This window comes from Euprymna scolopes, chromosome 32 (assembly GCF_053919585.1).
Source record: "Euprymna scolopes isolate OS-2025 chromosome 32, ASM5391958v1, whole genome shotgun sequence".
Lineage (NCBI taxonomy): Eukaryota > Metazoa > Mollusca > Cephalopoda > Sepiida > Sepiolidae > Euprymna > Euprymna scolopes.
The window spans coordinates 68,321,661-68,343,818 of NC_136513.1; the positions used below are offsets into that span (position 1 = coordinate 68,321,661).

The 22,158-nt window shown below is 23.3% G+C and overlaps 1 protein-coding gene across 1 annotated transcript in view; it reads left to right on the top strand.

The window, feature by feature from the left end:
* Window positions 1-22,158, top strand: part of LOC145256408 (lipoxygenase homology domain-containing protein 1-like) — a 798,046-nt gene that overhangs the window by 453,622 nt on the left and 322,266 nt on the right. The window contains exon 12 of the mRNA XM_080115275.1: window positions 5,928-6,060. Within this exon, the coding sequence (XP_079971401.1) occupies window positions 5,928-6,060 (133 nt within the window). The remainder of the gene's footprint in view (window positions 1-5,927; window positions 6,061-22,158) is intronic.

The window sequence follows — 22,158 nt, forward strand, 5'->3', positions numbered from 1 at the left end:
TAATTATAATTTTTAAATGTTTTTGTTATGACCCTGTTCGACTTGCGTGCAACAATGTATGAAACATAAATCATAACTAATACAAAGGAGATAACAGTAGATATAATTCAATATTTCTGCTTCTTTTATTTTCGAATATTAAGTTATACTCTTCTGCAGTTTATTTTTCAGTAAGTGTATATATTTAGTAATCATGTATATTTAATTCCGAGACACATATCACACACACGCGCGCGCGCGCGCACGCACGCACGCACGCACGCACAGTGCCCCACAAAAGTTTACAGTACACATTTGAAACTGTCAGTTTTTGTATTTCTAGCTTCCAAATGGCAATGAAACTTTTTATAAATATAAAAAATGCATTGAAACTAAGATAGGAACAGTGGGAAAAATAAAAAAAAAAATAATAATAATTTAACACAAAAACGCGAAAAGAAAACTCAATAATTAGCAAATCAAAAGTTTACAATACATTTAAAAAATAATATCTAGTATTTTGTAGTATAACCATTATTGTTGATTACAGCATGCAGTCTCTACTTGGCCTCAAAGCGTAGTATCTGTTCTTCAGATGCTGCACTTCCATTTCTTGTTCTCTTTCGGTGGAGGAGAAGTCCTTCACGACTGAGACAATTTTTATTTTTGTACCTTTTCTCCACGTTAAAAAACGACCCTGGTGTCTAACACTGTCCCGTGGGGAGGCATTGTAAATAGGTACAGCATGCAGACGTTTTGAGTAATCTCGTACGAACTTCTTACATGCGTCTTGTGTTATTTTATTCCATTCTTCTACACAAATTCTCTCCAATTCTCGCAGATTTGAAGGTTCTCTTTTATGGACACGTAATTTCACTTCTCCCCTCTAAATTCTCTATAGAGTTAAGATCGGGAGATTAACTAGGCCACTTTAAAACATTTACTTTATTTGAATTAAACCAATTTTGTGTGTTTTGGATCGTTATCTTGTTGAAAGATCCAGTCTGATTTCAATTTGAGCAACTTCACACTTTCTTTAAGGTTTTTCTCCCAGATTCTCCTATAAATTGCTCCATTCATTTTTCCTTTTATTATTTCCACTTTTCTTACATCTCCTGCATTAAAACAACCCCAGATCATAATGGATCCAAATTTTACTCTTGGAATGGTGTTTTTTGACTGGTATTTAGTACCTTTTTTTCTCCAAACTTTCGTTGTTTTTGGAGTGCCAAACAAGTCAATTTTGGTCTCATCTGACCAAAGCACGTTATGCCAAAACTCTAGAGGCTTGCATACTTATTTGCAAAATCAAACCTAGCACAAACATGCTTTGGCTTAAGAAGGGGAGTTTTCCTTGCTGATCTAGAGAAGATGTCTTTAAGGTGAAGTGTTCTACTGATTGTGTCATTGCTAACTTTAATTTCACTGTTTTCTAAGTCCTTCTGCAGCTCTTCAAGAGTAATTCTAAGCGAATTCATAACCTTCCTTGTTAATAACCTTTCATCATGTTTGCTTATTTTTCGAGGACGACCTGATCTGGCCAAAGTAAAGGTTGATTTGTGAGACTTCCAGTGCCGAATAATTGTTCCAACAGAATTCAATGGAACCATCAACTGTTTGAATATTGTTTTATATCCCAATCTACTTTGATGAAGACTTAAAATTCGTTTTCTGAGCTCTTGATCAATCTGTTTATTCTTTCCCATGATATGGTTGCTTACAATACGGTTATTAGATAAAGAATGACGCAATACTTTTACTAATTGCTTACTTCGATGTCTATTTGTTGTGGGGCTCAGTTGAGTTCACAAGAACGACATAGAAAACATGTAATAGGTGGTTTACAAGTGTATTAAGGAAAGGTACAAGGATAGAGAGAAAGATAAAGAGAAGAGTAGTAGTTGCAGGTATCAGTAAGATCTCGCTCCCCAAGGTACAATATCTGTTGGGATCTCGCTTCACTGTACCAGTCTTATATGTTAAATTGTTATTTTTTATTTTTCCCACTGTTCCTATCTTAGTTTCAATACATTTTTTTATATTTATAAAAAGTTTTATTATCATTTGGAAGCTAGAAATACAAAAACTGACAGTTTCAAATGTGTATTGTAAACTTTTGTGGGACACTGTATACATATATATATATATATATATATATATATATATATATATATATATATATATATATATACATTTTAACCCTATCATAAACCTAACCAATCACTACTATATGTCCACAATAAATCAAACCACCCTAAATCAATATTAAAATCAATAGTTCCCAATATCGCTTTAAGAATTTCTAGACTGTCTTCTACTAGATCCATATTTACCAAAAATGAAAAATATTATAATGAGGCCCTTAAAAACTCTGGATATAATTCACAAATTAAATTCATAAATGAAACTGATAGAAACATAAACTGCATTGAAAATAAACCTATTAAGAGCGTAATAACATATAATATGGTAATGTCTTCCCATATGCGAGTTAAGAAAAATAACCAAGAGACAAAAAAAGATAAAACCAAACTACAAATATTAGATAATAATACAAATAAACAGCAAACCAAAACCCGTAAACGTAAGAATAGACACAAGGAGATCCTATGGTTCAACCCCCCATATTCCAAAAACCTAGAAACAAACATAGCCAGAGAATTTTTTAAAATATTAGATAAGAACTTTAAAGCCCTCCATAGATATAATAAAATTTTCAATAAGAACACAATTAAAGTCTCTTACTCTACTATGCCTAACCTTCATCAGAAAATAATTAGCTCTAATAATAAGAAAATTAATAAACTACAAAATACAACTATACAAAATACATTGGACTGTAACTGCAGAAAAAAAAATAAATGTCCCCTACAAGGCTCATGTAAAATTAAAAATGTTTTCTATAGCTGCACAGTATCAAAAACTCCAAATCTACATGAACCTATTAACAGCCATAACTCAACTACCAGACTAAATAATAACACCAACTTAAACCAATCTACCGATCAATTACTAATCAACCCACCATATAATAATCCAACAACAGTCCTAACGGAAAATAATCACAACAAGCAAGAGGTAATATATTTTGGTTCCACATCTGGCCTAATAAAACATAGAATTTCAACGCACAAACATTCTTTTTAAAAATAACTCTCTGTCAAACCAAACTACTCTATCCAACTATATTTAGCAACTAAAAAACAGCAATATTTCTTTCAACTTAAAATGGCAAATAATTGAGACTTGCAAATCATATAAACCAGGAGATAAATTTTGTGCACTATGTACAAAAGAAACCCTAAAAATTTTAAAATATGAAGATATAAAAAATACAACCAAACTATTAAATTCAAGACAGGAGCTTATATTTACATGTAGTCATAAACGTTGGTTTAAATTTAATAAATATAAACCACCTTAAATCATTAAAAATTACTTATTAGTAAAAATAGATTACAATTATTATTTTTTTTTTTAATAAATTAAGTTAGACTAATTATCTCCCTTACACCCTTCAAATAAATAAAGTAAAGAAAACATGACAATTATCTCCCCTTAAAATATGTAATAGTAACATTCTCTATATATAAACCGTAGCGTCTTTAAATCACAAATACGCTAACGGAAACAATTTATTGCACGAGCGTCCCCCCTTTTAAAATTCATCATTCAATAAGATAAAAAGCTATAGCAAACATCTAAATGACTATTTTAACCATAGTTCCTGATTTCAAAAAGCGAAAAATTAAAAGGTAAATATCTCTATATATTTTTAAAGCAAATTTATTATGTAAATTCAAATATATATTTTTCTCTACTTATTTCTATCTCTAACCCATATTAATTTTCTTATAAATTTTAAATCCAGACCTTTTATTTCAATTTTTTCAGATTCATCTGCCTTACTTTTAATGCTAGGTTTATTTATGGTGTCTTTTAAATTCAATAAAAACCCTTCAAAATTTGCTGATGAGGAGACCTGGCTTATTAAAAAACTATATGTAATTATTGTACATAACTTGATGTATACCACAATAAAAAGCATTGTTTTCCGAAACGATCGTACAGATAATTGATTTTGTTGTTGTTCCTTCTTATGAAACGAATTTTTAATTTACTTATAATTTGATTTTTAAATTTTAAATTATCAATCACATTACTTAATATATATATATATATACATGTGCATATATATATATATGTATATATATATATATATATATATATATATACATACATATACATGCACATGTATATGTACACATATATATATGTATATATAGATACAAAAATGTATATGCAAATGTATATACGCATACACACATATGTGCATGTACATATATGCATGTATATGTGCATGTATATATAATTATATATATCTATATATAATTAATTATCTGTATTAACACTAATTGAATTTATGATCCTTTCAGACTTAGTATAAACCTGCATGCAATATATGTTCTTAACTAATACCAAACAGGTACATATTAATTAAATCTAAATCATGATGGAAAGTAATTGGTATGCGATTGTGTGTATTATGTTAAAAATATACAAGTTCCAGTCTGTTGTTAATAAGACATAATTTGGATATTAGGATTGATTCTTCGATGTGGAAATTTCCAATATTCCTCTTTCGATTTTAGCAGTCCTGTTGTTGCATGTGTTGATATGTTTATAGGATGAGGATGTGAATGGTAGTAAGTGCACTTTTAATCTGACATGAAACAATATTACATTACTAGAGATGTAAAAACTGTTGTAGTTGCGTCATCTTATGCAGCATTCTGTGTGTGTGATGGCTTATATTCATCATGTTCCTTTGAAAAATCAGCCACAATGCAAAATGTGGTGTTGTTATTGAATTCATGTGTAGCTAATTACTGCTGCAGTGATATCTAGTGTGCCATGTATAACCTTATAGATACCTTTGGTGATCCTGTCAGTAAAGTGCAACAGCTTCAAGAAATAGCTATTGAACAAAGTGTGCCACATCTGTTTTTAGAGGAGATCTTGCGGTCTTCTTTGGTGAGTGTTGAGTATTCATTTACTTCAAGGTGGAATTGTTTAAGGCAGTTGGTTTTTGACAACTTCGTTACTGTATCTTCCACTTTTTTAACATATTTGCGTCTTAAGAGAAAGATGCTCCCCTGGGATGTCTTTCTGTAGCATTTGGTATTGATGCCTCCTTCTTCAGATATATTTACGTTGAAATCCAATAGAACTAAGCAATGGGAATAATATGGGCGCTCAATGCTAAATGTTAGGGTTAGAAAATGTAGTAAAAATTCTCTATGCTTCCTCACAAGACAACGTTAAAAGAAGGATGTTATCTATGTATTTTATGAAGCAGGTGTTGACGACATGACTTTCTAATTTTTTTCTATATGTGATAGCGATCACTAGAATACCTAGAGAGCTTATTGTCATTCAATTCTAGAGAAAAGCACTGATCGACAAACCAGGGAAGATTTTCAGTCATTCACTCCAAAGAAAAACGCCCGTTTTATTTTATCAGCTAAACATCTTTATGAGAATATCTAGTAATTAAATTAGTAATAATAATAGATATAAGTAAAGGTTGATATGATACTGTTCCTATCTTAGTTTCAATACATTTACATGGCAAACTAGATATCACTATTAGAAGATGTGTCTTGTGTTAATTATGATGATTGTGATGATTGTTGACTAATAAACTTTTTTAGTCTGTTGTGTTCAATTCGAAACGCTTTGAAATGCTCTTAAAGAAACAATGGCAACTGTATTAAGGTTCACTTGTTTATTAAAGTTTTGAAAAAAAAAAAGAAACGAATGATGATTGTTTCATGTATCCCATGAAGGAGGGTGGACACCCAGTTGTCAAGACACCTATTGTCTCCCAATTATTGCATTTAATATAAGTTTAATTGTTCCTTTTTAATTTTTGTTTGTCTTTACAGGTTATTATAGATGATAAAGATCAAGGCAGGGTTTATAAATTTCTTTGTAATCGTTGGTTAGCCAAAGATGAGGATGATGGGCAAATCTACCGTGATTTGTTTCATTCTGCGAATCCAAATGCTTCTATTTCAGGTAAGTCATGCTTAAATATACCTCACCTTATATAGCAATTCACTTTCATTCTTGCTCAAAACATGGACGGCCTAGAAACTGTTCAGAGATGTGCAACCAATATTCTGTGACCCACGATTAATGAAACTGGACTGTGATGATAGCCACAGCAAATACAAGTAACCAAGCGAATATCCTTCATCAGACACCTGGCATACTTTGAACACTTTGCTTCATTGGGCTCAGATTCATTGAAGCTTAGACGTCTAGCAACTTAGTAATTACCCACAAAATTACTAACATCTTAACAACAACAACTATGGCCAGCTTTTTATATCACATGCCTAACACATATGGTCATGCCTACAAAGTCAGAAAGTAACGTAACTCCCATCACTCTTGGAAACATCTTTGCACACTCAGAATTGCTGAAACATTGAACAAACTGGCTGTATCAGTTGTTGGCAGTGTGATACTGCATCCTTTAAAATTTCTTATGCTTCCCAAAATTTGACAAAACTACAATTGATGTCTCCTCGCACATGCACACACATAACTTATAAACATGTATAACTCATATATTGTTCCACACGCAAGACTCATAATTATTCATTTGCCTGATAATTGTACATTATCTTAATATATTCAACGTGCACTTTTTGAGCAGTTGTAATGCACCTGAGCACAGTAGGATTTTAATTGTTTTCTTGCTTTTTTGAACTTTCCTAAAACGAAAAAAGAATGTGTTAAAATATCTTTCTAAAAGTCAATTAGTTTTGAAACAATTGTAAAAAAAAAGCTCTTGGTATGATTTTTTTTATTAAAGTTGATTTAATCAGTATTTATTTTTGTAGGAGGCATTTTTAAAATATATTTTAATCCCACAAAATACATATTAGAATACTCCTTGTATTGGGATTGGGTTATGTTTGAAGAAAAAAATCAATTATAATAATTCTTAGTCGTCTTAAATTATTCATTTCTTTCTAAATTTTTGTCTATTACTCTCATCCTCCCTCACTCAATGAGTTACAACTCTCTGTCTGTCTGTCTGTCTGTCTGTCTCTGTCTCTGTCTCTGTATCTCTCTCTCTCTCTCTCTCTCTCTCTCTCTCTCTCTCTCTCTCTCTCTCTCTCTCTTTCTATTTATTAACAGTCGAAGGTAATAAAATAATTATAAAATAGAAGATTGGGAATATCAAAATTAATGTTAACATTATTTAACTCATAGTTGAAGAAAGAAAGAACAAAGGGGAAAGATATAGAAAACAGTAAAAAACCCAACTTCAAATTTTTCTTTCGATTTTTTAAAATTGAACTGGCTTTGCAAACTCACTTTTCCTGGTTCTACAGTTCTTAGAACATACGGCACAAAGTAGTCTCAAAAAGTTCCCATTTAAATACTGATGAGGTTTAATCATGTTTAATTTTTATGGTCAACAATAAACTTTCAACGATATGTTAGTATAAACTATTGCTGTACGCATACTCATGTAACATTGTTTCCTGTTTAGATTAATTAACACTTAATCTTAATATAACGTTTCTTTTAATACAGGTTAAATGCTGGAATAAATGAGATTTTTAAATTTATATAATTTTGCCTTTAATGAAACTAGAACATGAAATAAGTAACAACCAAAAAAGATGCAATAATTCTATGCTGACTCCTTCGGACACACCCATTTATTTTTCTTCCTCTTCTTTCTTCTTTTATCAGTGACACACATTAAACCTCTTGACCAGTGGTCAAGATCTTGTCTAAAATGATATACATTGCTGGAAATACCTCCTTACTGCTAAGTGCTCTTGAGTGGAGCCTTTGCTTTATCAGAGTACAGAAAGCAGGATAATAGTCCTTATTGGTTACAAGGCACCAGTCGGTTTTCTGGATGGCACTCAAGCTTGATCTTTACTTAATTAGAGAAGCTGGCTGAGTCAACCGAAGGAAGGGGTGAAATAAGAAGGTCGTCATCGTCGTCGTCGTCAGTGAGCAAGTGTTCACTTAGGCTCTCCTTCAAGTGGACCTTGCTCTCCTTTGATCATGAACACGTTTTTCATTAAAGAGAGGAAAAACAAATCTCTGTTCCTGAGAGCAACGTCTTGAGCGGAAATGCAAAACAAAACCAAAGTGAAGAAAATAATGAATTAGATCATTTTCCGGTTGTGAGTTTACAGAAAGGATGTGCTCCAACCCACAAGGAAAACCTCTCCTTTCCCTCTCCGACCTTTCTGAAAAAAAAAAGAAAAATGATTCATCCTAGTTGATATGAAATAGAAATATCAATAAGTTTTTCATCGATTGAAATACTTATTGAGTTTTTATGTTGATCAATTTATCACATGCTCCAATTTTAAATAGCATATTCCTTAGTTTGTCATGCTTAAGTTTGAAATAACATTTTGGTTGATATATCAAATTTAAATTTTAAAAACTACTCTCGTTGGTTTCTCACGCTTAAGTTTTAAATAAGATTTCTGTTAGTGTATCATGCTTACAGTTTAAATGGCGTTTCCAGTGGAGTGTCACATTTTAATATAAAATAGCATTTTTATTAGTCTGTCATGCTTAAGTTTGAAATAATATTTTGATTCGTTTGTTAAATTTAAATTTGAAAAAGTTTTCAGTTGTTTCTCACGCTAAAGTTTTAAATAGGATTTTTGTTAGTATATCATGCTTAAGTTTTAAGCATGTAAACTGCTTGAAAACAGCAATGTAAGTATCTATCTCTCTATATATATTTATATATGTATATATACTAGCAGTTCAGTCCGGTTTTGCTCGGGCCCTATCAAAACTTTATGTGCATATGTATATATATTAAAAAGTTTGACGCATGTCCAGGTAACCTACGTCTAAGGTTTTAAGTGTTTAGACCCAAAATTGTCGGAGGAGTTTGATAGAGTCTGCAAAGGTCAACTCTTTTTACTCTGACCAAATTTTCGGCCAAAAATCGATTAAAAAGCTTGTTGCATGTCTAAATACCCTTAATGTAAAATTTCAAATGTTTAGACCTAAAATTGGCTGAATAGTTTTCTAGAGAACGCAAAGGTAAAATCTTTTGAACTTTGGCAGCCAAATTTGCAGCCAAAAATCGATTAAAAAGCTTGCTCTATGTTCAGACACTTTATGTAAAATTTCAAATGTTTAGACTAAAAATTGGCTGAGTAATTTTACCTCAATTTAACATTTATTGTTTTGGGCTCAAATCAAATTAAAAAGTTTAATCTATGTCCAAGTAACCTACATCTAAATTCTCAAGTGTTTAGACCCAAAATTGGCAGAGAAGTTTGGTAGAGTTTTTAAAGGTTAAATCGTTGAACTTTGACCCCTTCATAGTCAATTTTCTGGCCGAAAACCACTTAAAAAGATTTTCCTAAATCTCAATACCCTTTATGTCAAATCTCAAGTCTATAGACTGAAAATTGACAGAGTAATTTGATAGGGAAATGTACACACACACACACACACACACACAGACAATTTCACTTTTATATATATATGTGGGTGTGTGTGTGTGCTCTAGAGAGCTTCATGAAAACTCCTACTCATGGGGTAATTGTTTTATTGTCTCTAATCCTGAAGTACTTGCTAAAAGTATCATCAGGACGGGAATTTTGCAAGTAGGTGCCACCATCCTCTCACATTCAGCAGCTGGTATTCCCAAATAGTGACCTATTTGGGACTGACTAGATTTAAATAAGGTTTAACTTCAGTTATCTAATTAGAATTGAATCCTTATGTGAACATGATTTTGCCCCATATATTTAATACATGGCAATTTAATTAGATATATTTTTTAATTACCAGGGTCTTTCAAAAGTGAAGCCTCCTATTTTTTAACTCAGAAAGTTGAAGAACTACGAAGACAGGAGTGGTACTATTAAAACAAGCGACTTTTGTGCTTTTTTAGTCACCACCATTTTCAATGAACGATAGCTGAGCACAGGCGGCTCAAGTGCTTTTTGTCATACAAGGGTCATTCCAAAGTATAGTCACTTATTTTTTTAAACTCAAAAAGTTGAAGAGCTATGAAGACAGGAGTGATACTATTAAAACAAGCGACATTGTGTACTCCAGGATTTATTTTTATACATAATAACCATCATTCTCCATGCATTTTTGCCAACGTATTTTGATGTGACAGTTATAAAAGTCCGGAGCATGCTTTGTCATTCACATGTCTGTCGCCATTCTGAAATCAACGAAGCTATCCTTTAACTTTGTTAACATCAACTGCTTTGTCTTCATAAACATTTGACAGATGCCAGTGAATGTTGATTGGTTCATTGGGCATTGTTTAGAATAGCAATAGACCAGTGTGAATATAAAATCTCTCCAATTTTTTAAATGAATTATTGGTCTTGCGTGTAATTAATTTATTTTGAAGTTTTTAATGAATAAATAATGCTTTCGATAAGATTCATTTCCAATTCAAATACGATTTAGGTGCGTGATATGCAAAATTGAAGCTATACATAGGCATGGAATGTGATTCACATTAAATATGGAATCATATCAAATGTTTGATATTAAATATGAAATCATATCAAATGTTTGATATTAAATATGAAATCATATCAAATGTTCGATATTAATTATGAAATCATATTAAATGTTTGATATTAATTATGAAATCATATTAAATGTTTGATATTAATTATGAAATCATATGAAATGTTTGATATTAAATATGAAATCATATGAAATGTTTGATATTAATTATGAAATCATATTAAATGTTTGATATTAATTATGAAATCATATTAAATGTTTGATATTAAATATGAAATCATATTAAATGTTTGATATTAATTATGAAATCATATTAAATGTTTGATATTAATTATGAAATCATATTAAATGTTTGATATTAATTATGAAATCATATCAAATGTTTGATATTAATTATGAAATCATATCAAATGTTTGATATTATATATGAAATCATATCAAATGTCTGATATTAGATATGGAATCATATTAAATGTCTGATATTAATTATGAAATCATATTAAATGTTTGATATTAATTATGAAATCATATTAAATGTTTGATATTAATTATGAAATCATATTAAATGTTTGATATTAATTATGAAATCATATTAAATGTTTGATATTAATTATGAAATCATATTAAATGTTTGATATTAATTATGAAATCATATTAAATGTTTGATATTAATTATGAAATAATATTAAATGTTTGATATTAATTATGAAATCATATTAAATGTTTGATATTAATTATGAAATCATATTAAATGTTTGATATTAATTATGAAATCATATTAAATGTTTGATATTAATTATGAAATCATATTCAATGTTTGATATTAAATATGAAATCATATTAAATGTTTGATATTAATTATGAAATCATATTAAATGTTTGATATTAAATATGAAATCATATTAAATGTTTGATATTAAATATGAAATCATATGAAATGTTTGATATTAAATATGAAATCATATTAAATGTCTGATATTAGATATGAAATCATATTAAATGTTTGATATTAATTATGAAATCTTATCAAATGTTTGATATTAAATATGACATCATATTAAATGTTTGATATTAATTATGAAATCATATTAAATGTTTGATATTAAATATGGAATCATATCAAATGTCTGATATTAGATATGGAATCATATTAAATGTTTGATATTAAATATGAAATCATATTAAATGTCTGATATTAATTATGAAATCATATTAAATGTCTGATATTAAATATGAAATCATATCAAATGTCTGATATTAATTATGAAATCATATCAAATGTTTGATATTAAATATGAACTCATATTAAATGTTTGATATTAAATATGAAATCATATCAAATGTTTGATATTAAATATGAAATCATATTAAATGTTTGATATTAAATATGAAATCATATAAAATGTTTAATATTAAATATGGAATCATATCAAATGTTTGATATTAAATATAAAATCATATCAAATGTTTGATATTAAATATGGAATCATATCAAATGTTTGATATTAATTATGAAATCATATTAAATGTTTGATATTAAATATGCAATCATATGAAATGTTTGATATTAAATATGAAATCATATGAAATGTTTGATATTAAATATGGAATCATATTAAATGTTTGATATTAAATATGGAATCATATCAAATGTTTGATATTAATTATGAAATCATATTAAATGTTTGATATTAAATATGAAATCATATCAAATGTTTGATATTAAATATGGAATCATATTAAATGTTTGATATTAAATATGAAATCATATTAAATGTTTGATATTAAATATGAAATTATATCAAATGTTTGATATTAGATATGGAATCATATCAAATGTTTGATATTAATTATGAAATCATATTAAATGTTTGATATTAATTATGAAATCATATCAAATGTTTGATATTAAATATGGAATCATATCAAATGTTTGATATTAATTATGAAATCATATTAAATGTTTGATATTAAATATGAAATCATATCAAATATTTGATATTAAATATGGAATCATATTAAATGTTTAATATTAAATATGGAATCATATCAAATGTTTGATATTAAATATGAAATCATATCAAATGTTTAATATTAAATATGGAATCATATCAAATGTTTGATATTAATTATGAAATCATATTAAATGTTTGATATTAATTATGAAATCATATTAAATGTTTGATATTAAATATGAAATCATATCAAATGTTTGATATTAAATATGAAATCATATTAAATGTTTGATATTAAATATGAAATCATATCAAATGTTTAATATTAAATATGGAATCATATCAAATGTTTGATATTAAATATGAAATCATATCAAATGTTTGATATTAAATATGGAATCATATCAAATGTTTTATATTAAATATGAAATCATATGAAATGTTTGATATTAAATATGAAATCATATGAAATGTTTGATATTAAATATGAAATCATATGAAATGTTTGATATTAAATATGAAATCATATGAAATGTTTGATATTAAATATGGAATCATATTAAATGTTTGATATTAAATATGGAATCATATTAAATGTTTGATATTAAATATGGAATCATATCAAATGTTTGATATTAAATATGGAATCATATTAAATGTTTGATATTAAATATGGAATCATATTAAATGTTTGATATTAAATATGAAATCATATCAAATGTTTGATATTAAATATGAAATCATATCAAATGTTTGATATTAAATATGGAATCATATCAAATGTCTGATATTAAATATGAAATCATATTAAATGTTTGATATTAATTATGAAATCATATTAAATGTTTGATATTAAATATGAAATCATATTAAATGTTTGATATTAAATATGGAATCATATCAAATGTTTGATATTAAATATGAAATCATATGAAATGTTTGATATTAAATATGGAATCATATTAAATGTTTGATATTAAATATGGAATCATATCAAATGTTTGATATTAATTATGAAATCATATTAAATGTTTGATATTAAATATGAAATCATATTAAATGTTTGATATTAATTATGAAATCATATTAAATGTTTGATATTAAATATGAAATCATATTAAATGTTTGATATTAAATATGAAATCATATTAAATGTTTGATATTAATTATGAAATCATATTAAATGTTTGATATTAAATATGAAATCATATCAAATGTTTGATATTAATTATGAAATCATATTAAATGTTTGATATTAATTATGAAATCATATCAAATGTTTGATATTAAATATGGAATCATATTAAATGTTTGATATTAATTATTAAATCATATCAAATGTTTGATATTAAATATGAAATCATATTAAATGTTTGATATTAATTATGAAATCATATTAAATGTTTGATATTAAATATGAAATCATATTAAATGTTTGATATTAATTATGAAATCATATCAAATGTTTGATATTAAATATGAAATCATATTAAATGTTTGATATTAATTATGAAATCATATCAAATGTTTGATATTAAATATGAAATCATATTAAATGTTTGATATTAATTATGAAATCATATTAAATGTTTGATATTAATTATGAAATCATATTAAATGTTTGATATTAATTATGAAATCATATTAAATGTTTGATATTAAATATGAAATCATATTAAATGTTTGATATTAATTATGAAATCATATCAAATGTTTGATATTAATTATGAAATCATATTAAATGTTTGATATTAAATATGAAATCATATTAAATGTTTGATATTAATTATGAAATACTATCAAATGTTTGATATTAATTATGAAATCATATTAAATGTTTGATATAAATTATGAAATCATATTAAATGTTTGATATTAATTATGAAATCATATTAAATGTTTGATATTAAATATGAAATCATATTAAATGTTTGATATTAAATATGAAATCATATCAAATGTTTGATATTAATTATGAAATCATATCAAATGTTTTATATTAAATATTAAATCATATCAAATGTCTGATATTAATTATGAAATCTTATCAAATGTTTGATATTAATTATTAAATCATATTAAATGTTTGATATTAATTATGAAATCATATTAAATGTCTGATATTAGATATGAAATCATATCAAATGTTTGATATTAAATATGAAATCATATTAAATGATTGATATTAATTATGAAATCATATCAAATGTTTGATATTAAATATGAAATCATATTAAATGTTTGATATTAATTATGAAATCATATTAAATGTTTGATATTAAATATGAAATCATATTAAATGTTTGATATTAAATATGAAATCATATGAAATGTTTGATATTAAATATGAAATCATATTAAATGTCTGATATTAGATATGAAATCATATTAAATGTTTGATATTAATTATGAAATCTTATCAAATGTTTGATATTAAATATGACATCATATTAAATGTTTGATATTAATTATGAAATCATATTAAATGTTTGATATTAAATATGGAATCATATCAAATGTCTGATATTAGATATGGAATCATATTAAATGTTTGATATTAAATATGAAATCATATTAAATGTTTGATATTAATTATGAAATCATATTAAATGTCTGATATTAAATATGAAATCATATCAAATGTCTGATATTAATTATAATATCATATCAAATGTTTGATATTAAATATGAAATCATATTAAATGTTTGATATTAAATATGAAATCATATCAAATGTTTGATATTAAATATGAAATCATATCAAATGTTTGATATTAAATATGGAATCATATCAAATGTTTGATATTAAATATGAAATCATATCAAATGTTTGATATTAAATATGGAATCATATCAAATGTTTGATATTAAATATGAAATCATATTAAATGTTTGATATTAAATATGAAATCATATGAAATGTTTGATATTAAATATGAAATCATATGAAATGTTTGATATTAAATATGGAATCATATTAAATGTTTGATATTAAATATGGAATCATATCAAATGTTTGATATTAATTATGAAATCATATTAAATGTTTGATATTAAATATGAAATCATATCAAATGTTTGATATTAAATATGGAATCATATTAAATGTTTGATATTAAATATGAAATCATATTAAATGTTTGATATTAAATATGAAATCATATCAAATGTTTGATATTAAATATGGAATCATATCAAATGTTTGATATTAATTATGAAATCATATTAAATGTTTGATATTAATTATGAAATCATATCAAATGTTTGATATTAAATATGGAATCATATCAAATGTTTGATATTAATTATGAAATCATATTAAATGTTTGATATTAAATATGAAATCATATCAAATGTTTGATATTAAATATGGAATCATATTAAATGTTTAATATTAAATATGGAATCATATCAAATGTTTGATATTAAATATGAAATCATATCAAATGTTTAATATTAAATATGGAATCATATCAAATGTTTGATATTAATTATGAAATCATATTAAATGTTTGATATTAATTATGAAATCATATTAAATGTTTGATATTAAATATGAAATCATATCAAATGTTTGATATTAAATATGAAATCATATTAAATGTTTGATATTAAATATGAAATCATATCAAATGTTTAATATTAAATATGGAATCATATCAAATGTTTGATATTAAATATGAAATCATATCAAATGTTTGATATTAAATATGGAATCATATCAAATGTTTGATATTAAATATGAAATCATATTAAATGTTTGATATTAAATATGAAATCATATGAAATGTTTGATATTAAATATGAAATCATATGAAATGTTTGATATTAAATATGGAATCATATTAAATGTTTGATATTAAATATGGAATCATATTAAATGTTTGATATTAAATATGGAATCATATCAAATGTTTGATATTAAATATGGAATCATATTAAATGTTTGATATTAAATATGGAATCATATTAAATGTTTGATATTAATTATGAAATCATATCAAATGTTTGATATTAAATATGAAATCATATCAAATGTTTGATATTAAATATGGAATCATATCAAATGTCTGATATTAAATATGAAATCATATTAAATGTTTGATATTAATTATGAAATCATATTAAATGTTTGATATTAAATATGAAATCATATTAAATGTTTGATATTAAATATGGAATCATATCAAATGTTTGATATTAAATATGAAATCATATGAAATGTTTGATATTAAATATGGAATCATATTAAATGTTTGATATTAAATATGAAATCATATCAAATGTTTGATATTAAATATGAAATCATATTAAATGTTTGATATTAATTATGAAATCATATTAAATGTTTGATATTAAATATGAAATCATATCAAATGTTTGATATTAATTATGAAATCATATTAAATGTTTGATATTAATTATGAAATCATATCAAATGTTTGATATTAATTATGAAATCATATTAAATGTTTGATATTAATTATGAAATCATATTAAATGTTTGATATTAAATATGAAATCATATCAAATGTTTGATATTAAATATGAAATCATATTAAATGTTTGATATTAAATATGAAATCATATCAAATGTTTAATATTAAATATGGAATCATATCAAATGTTTGATATTAAATATGAAATCATATCAAATGTTTGATATTAAATATGGAATCATATCAAATGTTTGATATTAATTATGAAATCATATTAAATGTTTGATATTAAATATGAAATCATATGAAATGTTTGATATTAAATATGAAATCATATGAAATGTTTGATATTAAATATGGAATCATATTAAATGTTTGATATTAAATATGGAATCATATTAAATGTTTGATATTAAATATGAAATCATATCAAATGTTTGATATTAAATATGGAATCATATTAAATGTTTGATATTAATTATGAAATCATATCAAATGTTTGATATTAAATATGAAATCATATCAAATGTTTGATATTAAATATGGAATCATATCAAATGTCTGATATTAAATATGAAATCATATTAAATGTTTGATATTAATTATGAAATCATATTAAATGTTTGATATTAAATATGAAATCATATTAAATGTTTGATATTAAATATGGAATCATATCAAATGTTTGATATTAAATATGAAATCATATGAAATGTTTGATATTAAATATGGAATCATATTAAATGTTTGATATTAAATATGAAATCATATTAAATGTTTGATATTAAATATGAAATCATATGAAATGTTTGATATTAAATATGAAATCATATACAAATGTTTGATATTAAATATGAAATCATATTAAATGTTTGATATTAAATATGAAATCATATTAAATGTTTGATATTAGATATGAAATCATATCAAATGTTTGATATTAAATATGGAATCATATTAAATGCGTGATATTAAATATGAAATCATATTAAATGTTTGATATGAATTATGAAATGATATTAAATGTTTGATATTAAATATGAAATCATATCAAATGTTTGATATTAATTATGAAATCATATCAAATGTTTGATATTAAATATGGAATCATATTAAATGTGTGATATTAAATATGAAATCATATTAAATGTTTGATATGAATTATGAAATCATATTAAATGTTTGATATTAATTATGAAATCATATCAAATGTTTGATATTAATTATGAAATCATATCAAATGTTTGATATTAAATATGAAATCATATTAAATGTTTGATATTAATTATAAAATCATATTAAATGTTTGATATTAATTATGAAATCATATCAAATGTTTGATATTAATTATGAAATCATATTAAATGTGTGATATTAAATATGAAATCATATCAAATGTTTGATATTAATTATGAAATCATATCAAATGTTTGATATTAATTATGAAATCATATTAAATGTTTGATATTAATTATGAAATCATATTAAATGTTTGATATAAATTATGAAATCATATTAAATGTTTGATATTAATTATGAAATCATATTAAATGTTTGATATTAAATATGAAATCATATTAAATGTTTGATATTAATTATGAAATCATATCAAATGTTTGATATTAATTATGAAATCATATTAAATGTTTGATATTAAATATGAAATCATATTAAATGTTTGATATTAATTATGAAATACTATCAAATGTTTGATATTAATTATGAAATCATATTAAATGTTTGATATTAATTATGAAATCATATTAAATGTTTGATATTAATTATGAAATCATATTAAATGTTTGATATTAAATATGAAATCATATTAAATGTTTGATATTAAATATGAAATCATATCAAATGTTTGATATTAATTATGAAATCATATCAAATGTTTTATATTAATATATTTAATCATATCAAATGTCTGATATTAATTATGAAATCTTATCAAATGTTTGATATTAATTATTAAATCATATTAAATGTTTGATATTAATTATGAAATCATATTAAATGTCTGATATTAGATATGAAATCATATCAAATGTTTGATATTAAATATGAAATCATATCAAATGTTTGATATTAAATATGAAATCATATTAAATGTTTGATATTAATTATGAAATCATATTAAATGTTTGATATTAATTATGAAATTATATTAAATGTTTGATATTAAATATGAAATCATATTAAATGTTTGATATTAAATATGAAATCATATTAAATGTTTGATATTAATTATGAAATCATATCAAATGTTTGATATTAAATATGAAATCATATTAAATGTTTGATATTAAATATGAAATCATATTAAATGTTTGATATTAAATATGGAATCATATCAAATGTTTGATATTAATTATGAAATCATATTAAATGTTTGATATTAAATATGAAATCATATTAAATGTTTGATATTAATTATGAAATCATATTAAATGTTTGATATTAAATATGAAATCATATTAAATGTTTGATATTAAATATGAAATCATATTAAATGTTTGATATTAATTATGAAATCATATTAAATGTTTGATATTAAATATGAACTCATATTAAATGTTTGATATTAAATATGAAATCATATTAAATGTTTGATATTAATTATGAAATCATATTAAATGTTTGATATTAAATATGAAATCATATGAAATGTTTGATATTAATTATGAAATCATATTAAATGTTTGATATTAATTATGAAATCATATCAAATGTTTGATATTAAATATGAAATCATATTAAATGTTTGATATTAATTATGAAATCATATCAAATGTTTGATATTAAATATGAAATCATATTAAATGTTTGATATTAATTATGAAATCATATTAAATGTTTGATATTAAATATGAAATCATATTAAATGTTTGATATTAATTATGAAATCATATCAAATGTTTGATATTAAATATGAAATCATATTAAATGTTTGATATTAATTATGAAATCATATCAAATGTTTGATATTAAATATGAAATCATATTAAATGTTTCATATTAATTATGAAATCATATTAAATGTTTGATATTAATTATGAAATCATATTAAATGTTTTATATTAATTATGAAATCATATTAAATGTTTGATATTAAATATGAAATCATATTAAATGTTTGATATTAATTATGAAATCATATCAAATGTTTGATATTAATTATGAAATCATATTAAATGTTTGATATTAAATATGAAATCATATTAAATGTTTGATATTAATTATGAAATACTATCAAATGTTTGATATAAATTATGAAATCATATTAAATGTTTGATATTAATTATGAAATCATATTAAATGTTTGATATTAATTATGAAATCATATTAAATGTTTGATATTAAATATGAAATCATATTAAATGTTTGATATTAAATATGAAATCATATCAAATGTTTTATATTAATTATGAAATCATATCAAATGTTTTATATTAAATATTAAATCATATCAAATGTCTGATATTAATTATGAAATCTTGTCAAATGTTTGATATTAATTATTAAATCATATTAAATGTTTGATATTAATTATGAAATCATATTAAATGTCTGATATTAGATATGAAATCATATCAAATGTTTGATATTAAATATGAAATCATATTAAATGATTGATATTAATTATGAAATCATATCAAATGTTTGATATTAAATATGAAATAATATTAAATGTTTTATATTAATTATGAAATCATATCAAATGTTTGATATTAAATATGAAATCATATTAAATGTTTGATATTAAATATGAAATCATATTAAATGTTTGATATTAAATATGGAATCATATCAAATGTTTGATATTAATTATGAAATCATATTAAATGTTTGATATTAAATATGAAATCATATTAAATGTTTGATATTAATTATGAAATCATATTAAATGTTTGATATTAAATATGAAATCATATTAAATGTTTGATATTAAATATGAAATCATATTAAATGTTTGATATGAATTATGAAATCATATTAAATGTTTGATATTAAATATGAACTCATATTAAATGTTTGATATTAAATATGAAATCATATTAAATGTTTGATATTAATTATGAAATCCTATTAAATGTTTGATATTAAATATTAAATCATATGAAATGTTTGATAATAATTATGAAATCATATGAAATGTTTGATATTAATTATGAAATCATATCAAATGTTTGATATTAATTATGAAATCATATCAAATGTTTGATATTAAATATGAAATCATATTAAATGTTTGATATTAATTATGAAATCATATCAAATGTTTGATATTAAATATGAAATCATATTAAATGTTTGATATTAATTATGAAATCATATTAAATGTTTGATATTAATTATGGAATCATATTAAATGTTTGATATTAAATATGAAATCATATCAAATGTTTGATATTAAATATGAAATCATATTAAATGTTTGATATTAATTATGAAATCATAGTAAATGTTAGATATTAAATATGGAATCATATTAAATGTTTGATAAATAATATGAAATCATATTAAATGTTTGATATTAAATATGAAATCATATTAAATGTTTGATATTAAATATGAAATCATATTAAATGTTTGATATTAAATATGAAATCATATTAAATGTCTGATATTAATTATGGAATCCGTCCCCTTATTGCATAAACAATACAAATGTATAAAATATTAAATTAACTATTAATTTAGTTTATTGTTATCTTTTCATGATGTTATAAAAAGGTTTTTATTTTGAAAATCCTGTTGTTTATTTTCCAAGAAGTTTACTTTGAATTTTTTTCCTTGTGTGGGTGAAATTTTTGCATAACATTATTTGAACGTTTCAGCCGATGTAACATCTCACTTTCTTCAGTTGCAGCTTTTCAAACTCAGGAATTTTTATTACAACATCAAAGATCAATTCAGACTTTTGAACCGAACCTTCGTCCAATCCTCAGTACAGACGATATTTGTAATAAGATTTCTATCCAGTTATGGCTGATGGAACGAGAGTAAGCTTCCTCTATGTAGATTAAATCAAGAGTTTAGTTAAAAATTCCATAAATATTTCTGAGGTCAACAGAAAAATACCCAATTTCGACAAGATACAGTATAACTTCCAATCTTCTGGTCGGAAGTTATATTGACTTACACGTCGTAAAATAGAGCAGTAGTCCGAATAATCCAAATAATAATAATGCTCATCTCAAAAATTG